Source organism: Chrysochloris asiatica, unplaced genomic scaffold (genome assembly GCF_000296735.1).
Source record: "Chrysochloris asiatica unplaced genomic scaffold, ChrAsi1.0 scaffold00344, whole genome shotgun sequence".
Taxonomy (NCBI): domain Eukaryota; kingdom Metazoa; phylum Chordata; class Mammalia; order Afrosoricida; family Chrysochloridae; genus Chrysochloris; species Chrysochloris asiatica.
The window spans coordinates 1,234,601-1,246,573 of NW_006408862.1; the positions used below are offsets into that span (position 1 = coordinate 1,234,601).

General features: G+C 42.1%; 1 protein-coding gene across 2 annotated transcripts in view; it reads right to left on the reverse strand.

Moving 5' to 3' along the window:
- The window catches only part of NTRK2 (neurotrophic tyrosine kinase, receptor, type 2), a 562,954-nt gene that overhangs the window by 883 nt on the left and 550,098 nt on the right, over nucleotides 1-11,973 (reverse strand). For both annotated transcript variants that reach the window (XM_006875883.1, XM_006875882.1), the window contains one exon: nucleotides 1,165-1,323. In XM_006875883.1, coding sequence (XP_006875945.1) covers nucleotides 1,165-1,323 — 159 coding nt within the window. The remainder of the gene's footprint in view (nucleotides 1-1,164; nucleotides 1,324-11,973) is intronic.

Genomic DNA, 11,973 nt, shown 5'->3' on the forward strand with positions numbered 1-11,973 from the left:
AGTTTTGAACTGCTGACCTTGAAGTTATCAGCCTGATTCGTAACCACTACGCTACCAGAGCCCCTTAATGATGGTAATAGGTTGGTTTATATCATAGCTAATATGACTGCATTTTTCCCATTTTTTAAGTCATGTCAATTTCACAAAATTAGTGTAGAAACAATGGTCATTGGTGGCTTCTTGGAAGAATCCTGCTTTTCATACAGGAGAGCTGGCTCATTTCCTAGTCAGTACACCTCATTTGCAGCTACCATCCACTTGTCAGTAAAGGTGTGTGTGTTGCTATGTGAGGCTGAACAGGTTTCAGTGGAGCTTGCAGACTAAGTGCTGGCAATCTACTTCAGAAAATCAGTCAGTGAAAATTGTATGGACCACAACTATCCAATCTCCAGCCAATCGTGACGTTGGCACAGAACTGGGCAACATTTCTTCGTGTTATGCCTGGGGTCGCCATGAGTCAGGCCAACCCAACAGCAACTAATAACAACAATGGAGAAGCAACTCACCCATAAAAAATATTTCCTAACCTCAAACTGGAATTGCCATGTATTTGCATTTTACCTTCGGGGATAGCATGCTGACTGAAGTGGGAACCCCAGGCCCTAGAGACAACAGGACCGTCTTGAGTAATAAAATTGGATAAAAGATGGATAGGGGTCAGAAAAATACATGAGATGCCTGACCAGGAAGTTGTGCCTCAAATACAGACATGTTTGCAAATGTGTTAAAATAGGAAAATAAAATGATTGCGGTTTTCATGTTAACTCAGGAAAGTTAATGTTTCAGTGAAATATGAACAAAAGGAAAGAACCTTGAACCCTCATTGGAACAACACCAAAATGCTAGCAGGGCTAGAAGGCTGCAGGAATTCTACATCTGCTATTACTTTATAAGATTCGCAGCAAAAAGTCATTCCTCGGTCCCATCACCAATGAATCATAGTCATATTAGCAAACACTGTGCTTTTCTGCCTCTGAAACTCTTAAGTTTAGAGGGTGACAATGCTTTGGCCACGACATTTAAGGACATAGAAGGCAATTTGGGGAGTGTTGCCTCTGACAAAGCCACATCAGACCACATCCTGGCTTCCAGCTGAGAGAAGACCCTCAACTGATAGAAGTGCTCAGCCCTCTTGGGGTCTCAGACCCTGGCTCGTCTGCTCACCTCGTTATTTGATAACTGGTACCAGGGCTGCTTGCCATATGTGAAGATCTCCCACAAGACCACCCCCAGACTCCAGACGTCACTTTCTGTGGTGAACTTTCTGTACATGATGCTCTCTGGAGGCATCCAGCGAATGGGCAGCATCGTGTGGCCGCCGACCTGTGGGAAAGGCGTGAACAATGAGGCATCAGTCAATGTAGAAATCAAGTTCCCATCCTCGAGAAAAAGAATAGATGGGAGGTATGGGGAGATATTGTGTCTCTTCTATATTTGCATTTATTTGTCTTACTTGCTTATAAACATATAAGGAAACCATGATTACTTTAATTAGGGAGTTCAATTTATAATATATTTGAGCTATGATGAGCCATGCTTACAACTGTGGTATTTTTGGTACTTATCGTTGTAATATGCATTACATATAATGTTGCATTGCTGTGGTTATCATTCTCTTGTCAACATGCAAAGACAAAGACTAGATTTATAAAGATACTGTTAATAAAAAGAAAATAATAATGAAAATTAAAATACCAAGGCATTCGACTTATGTTAGAATGACTTAGAGCAGAGCTGTCGGAATGTAAGTCAGAAGGCAAAGAGATAAAATGATATCTTCTATATTATTTGCGATACTCACTTTCTCAAAACTGAATAGGAATTAGGACGGCTGGAGAGAGAGGTTGGATTAAATATACACACTCAAACTTTCTGTTTGAGGATAACTTAATATTCTAATTAACATGATAAACTGGCTTAGGAAAATAACCCAAATCAAACCAAAAACAAAACCCACTGCCACTGAGTCAGTTCTGATTCATAACAACCCTATATCGAGTTTCCGAGGCTGTAAATCTTTACAGGAGCAGATGGCCTCATCTTTCCCTGTGGAGTAACCTTGTGGTTAGCAGTCCAGTGCGTATCCTACAGCATCACCAGGGCTCCTTAGGGTAACAGCTAGGGTCGTGCCAATGGTGAACGTGTTTGGCTGGTAACTGAGAGATGGACAGTAAAAATCTACCCGGAGGCACCAGAAGAAATGCCTGGTGGTCTATTTCCAGAGAATAAGTCATTGCAAATCCTACGATACACAGTTCTACTCCAACACACCTGGGGTTGTTGTAAATTAGTTTAAGTTTGATGGCCACTGGAGCCCTGGTGGCACAGTGGGTAAAGTGCTCAGCCGGTAACCAAAGCCATCAACGGCTCCTCAGGAGAAAGATACAGCCCTCAACTTCCATAAAGATTTAATGCCTGAGAAACCCTACGGGGGAGTTCTACTCTGCCATGTAGGATTCTTGTGAGTAGGAATCCACTAGACACCTGTGGGTTTGATCGCAACTGGTTAGGCTTTTGTGTTGTTGTTTTTTTTAATTAACATTCAAAATGATCTGCCCAATAAGTCTTCCTTAACAAAGCCAGAATTTCCTTCTGCTTTAGCGGGCTAGCTGCGTGAGGTACTGATTCGAATATCCTCACCACAAATCAATGGTAGGCTCAGCAGAAATCCCCACTCAAACGAGGCAACTGAAGATTAGATTGCTTAACCGACACAGTCCAGGTCTTTGGTCTGTCTGTAAGCCCAGTACTTTCCTTTGCTATAGAGCATTACTATTTATCTTACTAATTACAGGAAAAAAATCCAAGATTTTAAAGTTCACTTTAGTAAAAACACTAAGGCTGGGTAGGACACCCAATGGGAATAGCATTTGTTCCGACGAGGAGAATTTGTTTTACAGGAAAGAATTATTTATGAGTGGCATATCCAGAGGGATAAAGCACTGGACCACAAGGTTGGTTTAAACCATAAGGTCAGTGGTTCAAACTTACCAGCCACTCCTTAGAAACCCTATATTAGGGTCATTATGAATCAGAACAGACTCAATGACACTTAACAACAACAACCACATGGAGAGCAATTATGCATTTCATTTTTAGGTGTGTAGTCCACTAGGGCTTTCTAATTTTGAAAACATGACCAGACTTCTGTATAGTAGCTCTATGAAGAGACGGATAGGTCCCATTCTTCATGCTGGCGAAACGCCAGAATTCATCCTAGGTAGAACCTAGGTGGCATACCTGACACTAGAACAGCAAGTGGCCTGCATTTCAGCAGGAATTTGAGCACTTACAACTCTTGGCCTCTGCAATTCTAGACTAATGAACATAAGATTTTTGCCCATTGATGATTCCTAATATTCATTTCTGACTCATTAAAAAAAAAACACCATTGAATTGGATTTCTAGTGCCTGAAAAATGATCCTCAAAAACAGCTAACATTGTTGCCTCAGTGCACCGGGTTGATAGTGATAGGTAATCTGAACATTGGCTACCAAAAACGGGGGGCTACAAAGGCATGATGGGGCTGACTTACAAACTTTCATGAGTGTGCTTAGTTTCAGAATTAGAGAGTAAGGTAGAATCCCTACCGAATAGTTTTTCCTCTTCTCCAGATGGATCTGTATGATGCTGATAGGACTTCATGATTCAATTGTGAATAATTGATAGCAGGATTAATTATGATTGTCACAACTATAATTGTAGACGATGTATAACCAAAAGGAGGGGAGTAGTTAATCTTTCATTTCAGGAACAGATGATCCCAGGACCATCAAGAAAGAAGAGCATGAGTGGAGCATGAGATCTCTGTCTAGAAAAGCAGAGACGGTGGGAGGGTGGCCTGGAGAGACAGAGCAGTTGCAGGCTCTAGGTCCATGGACTGAGTAAGGCTCTGTGCCTGCAGGCAGGAGGCTGACTTATAGAATGTGCCCTTTGGACATTTAAATGAATATATGTTTTTTGTTTTGGTTATGAATTGGGCTGCTAACCTCAAGGTCAGCAATTCAAAACTACCAGTTGTTCTGTGGGAGAAAGATGAGGCTTTCTGCTCCTATAAAGATTTACAGCTTCAGAAACCCTGTACAGGGTCATCATGATTTGGAACCAACTCCATGGCATACCATCATGTGTCCATCAAACAGTTTTGCTTCGTTCATTTGTGAAATATAAGATGTAAGTGGGGAACCACAGGGAGGAAATAGGAAAACTGTTGTTGCAAGTAGGGGATTGTAATCATTGAGATGAAACAACATGTATAATTTGTTGAACGTAAAGTTGATGATATTGTCTGTTAATCTTCACTCAATTCACAATAAAAAGTTAAAAAAACAACAACAGCTAATATGCTTGTCATCTCAGATGATGTGATTAACACCTGAGTAAGCACAAGAATGTGACAAGAGGAGGGTGTTTTGTTTGTTTGATTTTTCATTCTGTGTACAATGACTCTAGATCTAACATGTGGGGCCATAACTGGCCAGCTCAGAGTTCAGGTGCCCCCATATCTGTACTATTTAATTTTTAATAAACCACACACAGTCCAGGGAATAGTGCAGGACTGGGAGGAGTGTATTGTTTTGTTGTAGCTGGGGAGCCAACTCCATGACAGAGAACCACAACAGACTGGAGCATTATAATTGTTAACGCACTAAACACTCTCAAGGTATTGTTTCCTTCTCTGTAGCCTTTCCTATCATTTTTCCCCTGTGGGAAATAGCCATTTGGGATTCAGTGATGAGAACAGTAAGATCATAGGACTCCCTGGATCCTCCCACCACCCCTTTGGAGCTGTCTCAGGCCAAAGCAGAAAACTATTTTCTTTAAAGAAGGGAGGGGAAGAAAAAACACACAACAAAAACAGCGTCAAACTGTGATTTACATGTTTTCCTATCAGACCAGATCATTTATTTTATGCTTCCAATCTCTTTGAGACAGATTTTTCACTTTAATTCTTTCACGAATCCCTTCTGGGATTTCACACGTACTGTTATAAACAACGCTTTCCTTGTTCTGATGTCAAACTGGCGAGTGGTAAGGGAACCTAATAAGAGTTCAGTCAGGGTTCACACGTTTTTGAAACTAGCTCAGAACATTTCTGAACATTTCTTTTGCAAGCCCTTCTCAGGATTTGGGGGGTATGTCACAAAAGTAGACCCCCCCCCCATGGCCAAAAAAAGTCACCTTTGTTACAAATTACTGTCACATTCCAGTCACAGTGAATTGGTGGTATGTGAACCCCACAAAACCACATACTGAGCTACAACAAACACAATGAGACATTTGTTTTTTATTGGGCAACTTGGCAGCTTGCCCTCATACCCTTGCTTAAATATTTGTGACTGGGGTGGAATGTGATCCAAAGGATTCCAGTATGCCACTGAGAGTCCAGGCTCTGCTCCTGACTGCCCAATGAGCTCCAAAAGAGATTCTCCAAATATAAAGTCGGGTCAGACAACAGCCTACACGCACTACACTCACCAGATTGAACCGATGCAAGATAAGAAAATACAGCTAGCTGAGGAATTGACTCAAACTTGAAATTTTTTATTTTCCTCAAACCAGGAGCCGGAGGTTCAAGTTTTCTCTGTGTTATTAACTAAGTTGGGAAGATACCTTAGATCTGGCTTATCCCATTACTGTGAGATGGGTAAGGTGCGACCAGTTCTTAGTTACTTCTGTTGCCACCGTCATCATCTGTTATGGACTGAATTGTGTTTCCCGAAATATATAATGCAGCCCTGACCCTTCTACCTATGAATGTGATTCTGTTTGGAAATCATTTTCGTTTGCCATGGGAATGAAATTTTGACAGAGCAGTGGGTTCTAAAACAAATCACTTCTGAGTTATATAAGGGACACTCGAACAAGGGAGTGACAGATGCCAAGGAATGCCAAGTGGCTCTTAAGACTCCCAACTAGGAAGGGACTGTCCCTAAAGCCAGGCCTTGAATTGAACTTCTAGTTTATTGAACAATGGGGAAATAAATTTCTGTTCTTCAAATGGTATCATCCGTCATAAGCACCCATGCATACCTCACTGTTTATAAAGAATCTTCATACAGTTATCTCATTTGAACCCAGTATTTACACTGTGAGACAGATATTGGCTTACTGGGATTTTACAAAAAAAATGACCATAGGTTGAAAGAGTTTAATAGCTTACCTTAAGCTACAAACATAACTTCAGCCCATTGGACATCTTGTACTTAATATCCTAATAGCTCACTCTGTGTTTCCAGTTTGTCCTTTCCCCTGTGTCCAGCCAGAAAGCCTACTGTTGCTTCTCAGGCAGAACTTAGTCATTCATCTTGGAAAGTCTGATGTCCTCCCCTTTATGACTATCTCTCAAAGGTCTCCTAAAGGTAGGCTCAAGTTCCACCATCGTGAGGAACTCTCCTTACCTGTCCAATGGCTGGCAAGCATCAGGAACCCCAGTGACCCTAGCACCAGTTGCTTTGGAGTCTGTTCTAACACATGATGACCCCAAGTGTGGCAGAATAGATTGTTCTCCATAGGGTTGGCAATGGCTGATTTTCCAGAAGTAGATCACTAGGCCTTTCTCTCAAAGATCCCTGAGGTGGATTCAACCCACTAACTATTCCATTAACAGCTGAGTGCCTTAACAGTTTGCACCATCCAAGGACTCCAGTGCTCTTAACACAGTGGTCTCGTAATGTTGAAGACAGCCCTTTCTTTTGGAGTCATGCCTTGAGAGAGATTTAGGCTAATCAGTTATACTTGGCAGGGGCGGAAGGAACCAGTGGCAAACCTACCATGATTCCGAATTGAGCTTCTTGTCAAAGCTGGTATTTGGAGATGAAGTCTCAATTGTGCTCATTCAAAGAGATGAGTGTTTCCTATTTTCTAATCCATCCCCCGATACTTTTTCTAAACTCTTTATAGAGTCATGCCTTAGATTCAATGGATGGAAACAGTCTCAAGTAAGAATGCTGCAAGTAAGAATGAAATGAAATAATAAAATGTGACCAGAAAACATGGGGTCTACACAGAGTAAATATGTATATAATTCATATATGTATGTAGAGGTGCATATAGGTGTGTGTGTATATATATATACAGTTGTTGTTAGGTGCCATCGAGTCAGTACTGATGCATAGTGACCTCATGCTTTCCTCTTCCTGCTGAGCATCTCAGAAAATGCACCTGCCAGGAAAGCCACTGGAGTCCTGGTGTGGCACTGTGTGTTAATGAGCTGGACTGCAAGGTTGGTTTGTACCAGAAGGTGAGCAGTTCAAGCTCACCAACCACTCCTTGGGAACTGTATTCAGGGTAGCTATGAGTCTGAACCGACTCGACTGCACTTAACAACAACAACAAAAAAAATCTCCACCAGCCATCAACACCTTCTCCTCTCTTCTACCTGTATCCATACCTCTCTGTGTCTCCCTCCCAGACCATTCCTACCTACTTCTGTTTTCCAAGATTCTCTCAAAGCTGGCCTGTTCAATTCCATATCAAATAGCACTGATGTGTTTGATCTTGCCTGATTGTTTTCTTATTTCCACAAGTGATTATGGCTACAGCTGGAAAACCCACCCACCCTACTGCCATTGAGTAGATTCTGGCTCATAGCTATGACCCTGCATAGGGTCTCCAAGGCTGTAAGTCATTACAGGAGCAAAAGACCTCATCTTTCTCCCAAGAAGAGGCTAGTGGTTTGAACCCCCAATCTTGCAGTTAATAGCCTAGTGCTTATCCTATAATACCACCAGGGCACTTGCTACAAAAGACCTTTATTAAAAATTGAAAAACAAAGATGACCCTTTGATGGCTAAGGTGCACCATATCCAAGCTGTGATCTTTTCACCTATCTCAAATGCAAAAGCTGGATGATAAAAAGGGAAAAAAAATTAGAAGAATTGACACATTTTGGAATTATGGTGTTGGAGGAGAACATTGAATATACCTATACCATTGACTGGCATTCTGGTGTGGTGCTATACAATAAGCACTAGACTGCTGTTTACCACAAGGTCAGTGGCTCAAACACATGAGCCGCTCCTCAGAAACCCTATACAGGATTGAGATAAGTCAAAAGTGACTCAATGACACTTAACAACAACATTCTGTTGACTACTCAAAAAATAAACTAATCAACTTAGAAGAAATACAACCAGAATATTCCATAGGAGTAAGGATTGCAAGACTTTAGCTTGGTTACTTTGGACACATTAATTAGGATGGACCAGCTGCTAGAAAATGTCATTATGTTTGGTAAAGTAGAGGGCCAAGGTTAATGAGGGCAATCTTCAATGAGATAGGTTGACACAATGGACACACAGTGGACTGATCAGAGCCAAGAACCAAGACTGAGTCTTGCATTGTTCTGCTCTGCATAAGCTGATTTAAAGGAAACTAAGATTGGCCAAGTAGCAGCATCAATAGGCTCAAGCATAGCAATGATAGTGAAGTTGGCCCAGGATCGGGCAGTGTTTTGTTCTGCTGTGCATAAGGCTGCTATGAGTCAGTACTAACTGGATGGCACCTAACAACAACAATCCCCATTCCCATTATGGCTCAACTCCCTCCCTGGGTGATTCCTAATCTGGCTTGCTTGAGAGGCACAATGGTAGGCAGGGTCCTTGGTACATAACCAAAGCACATGCCTAACTGATTTTAAAATCCCTGGTGATTTAGAGGGCAACAATGCTAATGGTAATCTTCTAAACTCCACTAACAAAGACCAGTGATGCTTGGGAGGCCACTTTCAATTTGTGGTATTTACTCATTGAGTGAGTGATAACTTGTTTGGAAGCCAAACCTTACTCCCTTAGAAACACACAGGCCAAAGGGCAAGCCCCATTAAGAGATGATTAGTTGTGAGAGGCTTTTGGCCTCATTAAATATTGACAGGGCTCCTAGCCCTCCTCAGAATAACCCATACCCCATTGCTTTGCTTCAGCAGTTTCTCCTCTTCTGGTCCTTAAAAATTCATGAATGTTGTAAACTTTAAGGAAGGGTTAGACCGTGTTTACTTATTTATTATGTGTTGCATCTGTAATATGAGGTTAACAAAAGAGAGAAAAACAATTTATATAAAACCTTCCCCTTGGAAAACCTATAACCATTGTGGTCAGACTGTGGGCGGCTTTATGGCCACATCTAGGAAGATCAAAATTCTTCCATTATCAAGAGAGATGGGTGCGTCAGTGGCATGTGGTTACTGAACCAAAGGGAGAATTCAAGGGAAGAAATTCAGGCCTGTCTGATTTGTGGCATACTATTGGATGGAGTGTTGATGTGGCACTGCAGGGTAATGCACTGGACCACAGGGTCTGTTTGAACTGCAAGGTCAGCAGTTCAAATCTACCAGCTGCTCGTGAGAAACTCTCTACAGGGTCACTAAAGGTTGAAGCTGGCTCAATGGCACTTAACAACAACAACAACTGAATGAGCACAGCTCTGGTGGAGTCAGGAGAGGAGGTGGCACTGCCTTGGTCACCCTCTTTCTCACACTGGGAACTGGTTATTCTGCAACATGACCTGTGAGGCACTGGGAGTTCAATGGTAGAAGTCTCGTCTTCCATGTGGAAGACTTGGATTCGATTTCCGGTCAGCCTACTTCAGTGCAGCTACCATCCCTCTGTCAGTGGAAGCTTGTGTATTGCCAGAGGCTATGATGTTGAACAAGGAGCCCTGGTAGCATAGTGGCTTATGAGCTGGACTGCTAACCTTAAGGTCAGTAGTTCCATTCTACCAGTCACTCCACAGAAGAAAGATGAGGCTATATGCTCCTGTAAAGATTTACAGTCTCATAAATCCTATACAGGATCACTGTGTGTCAGAACCAACTTCATGGCACACAACCACCACCATGATGTTGAGGTGTGGAAGCCTAGGGAGATGGACTAGGAAGAAAAGCCTGGTGAAATCGAGGGCCTACTTCTGAAAGTCAGTCAAGGAAAACCTCTGGGTTATAATGGTCCAATCATGGGCATGGCTCAGGACCAGGCAGTGTTTCATCAACAACACGAACCAGTTGTTATTTGCAGCATAACAATTCTTTCATTGCCATTGACCATTTATAAATAATTATGTCATAGTCAACAGGGTTAAGGCCGAGTCTGTTTGGACTAAGTAAAGGAAGGGTGTGCTAGACATTATTGTGGACAATAATTTTGTAAACTGCTTTATATCCTAATTAAATCTCTATGCTGCCAGAACAAGGGGAAGGGGAGACCATGGAGGTCATCCTTACGCTTGGATCTGAGGTGAGCAGACAAAGCAATTGGAGTCAGAATTTCCATGGGAAGTTCATTCTGCCTTTTTGTACTGTGAAACAACAATACTAGGGATGCTGAAGAAAATAACAATAGCATCTGTTGTCTATCTATAGCATTTTTTGTTTTCTCATAACATTTCCATATCTATTCACTCTCTAATAAGAGCACCTACCTTCAATGACTTGATGTAAGTAAAACTCACAAACCAGATTCAAGTCTTATGTGATGTCATTGTATGACACCACTCACATGGCATTGTTAAAAAGGTGAAACGACAGACAACTTACGGTACCCACGGGCTGAGAGTGGAAGGGTAGTTTAACACAAAAGGATATAGGGGAATATTTGGTGTGATAGTAATGTTCCATATTTTGATTTTGATGGCAAAACTCAGAACTGTACACTTAAAAGCATGAATTTTATAATATGTGTATTGTACCTCAATCCACTTGGCTTTCCAATTAGTAAATATACTTAGAAGTGTACCTGGCATAGGGAATGTGTGCTAAGTCTTAGCTATTGTGATGATTCTAAGTATTTGATGCTCCAACAACCCTACAGTGGGAACGAATACTCTTGTCCCAGCTTAAGTAGTAAGGAGCTCTGGTAGCATAGTGGTTACGAGTTGGGCTGCCAACCTCAAGGTCAACAGTTCGACACTACCAGCAGTTCTGCAGGAGAAAGATGAGGCTTTCTGCTCCCATAAAGATTTATAGCCTCGGAAACCCTGTACAGGGTCGCTATGAGTCAGAATCGACTCCACGGTACTTAACAACAGCAACAACTTAAGACATAAGGTGTCTCTAGTCCCAGGAGATACAGTGATTTGCCTGACACTCCACAGTTAGAAAGCAAGTGGATTATTCCAGGACTTTGCTCTCTAAAGGCTTGGCATTCTTGACTATGCTCCTCTTTCTGAGTCCAGTGGCTCCTGGGGGAACAAGAGCAGCTTTACAGTTGAGAAGATGAGCAATTCTAGCCCAGAATCCAAATGCAGGCTCTAGTCAGAATCTTCATGTAGACCTGGCCCCACCACTCACTTCCTTCCCTTGGTAATGCTAAATGACAACCCTTTTGTCAACTAAGTCTGCTATAGTTAGGTGGCAACGAGGTTTTTCCAAGTCATAGCAACCTTACACACAACAAAATGAAACCGTGCCTGGTCCTGTGCCATTCTCACAATCTTGGCAGTGTTTAGCCGTTGGCTGTAGCCACTGTGACCGTCCATCTCACTGAGGTTCTTCCTGGTTTTCACTTACCTTCTACAGGACGTGTGCCTTCTGAAAACAAGTTCAAAGTATGTAAGGCAAAGTCTTACCATCATCACTTCTAAGGAGCATTCTGATTGTGCTTCTGAGAGTGTGAGTGTAGCCATTTTGAAAACATAATGATTCTGCTTTGTTGTTGTTGTTGTTAAGTGCCGTCGAGTTGGTTCCTACTCATAGTGACACTGTATGGGATTTCGGAGGAACATCTGGTGGGTTTGAACTGCCAACCTGTGGTTAGCAGTGCTTATCCTAGAACGCCACACCAGGACTCCAACTATTCTTCTTTTGCTTCTTGTTGTTATTAAGTGCCATCAAGTCAGTTCCGACCCACAGTGACCCTGCATAGGGTTTCTGAGGAACCGCAAGTGAGCTTGAACTGCTGACTTTGCAGTTCAAATGGCTCTGCAATTTGGTGCATTAATCCACAGCACCACACCAGGACTCCAAAAATCTTTACCTG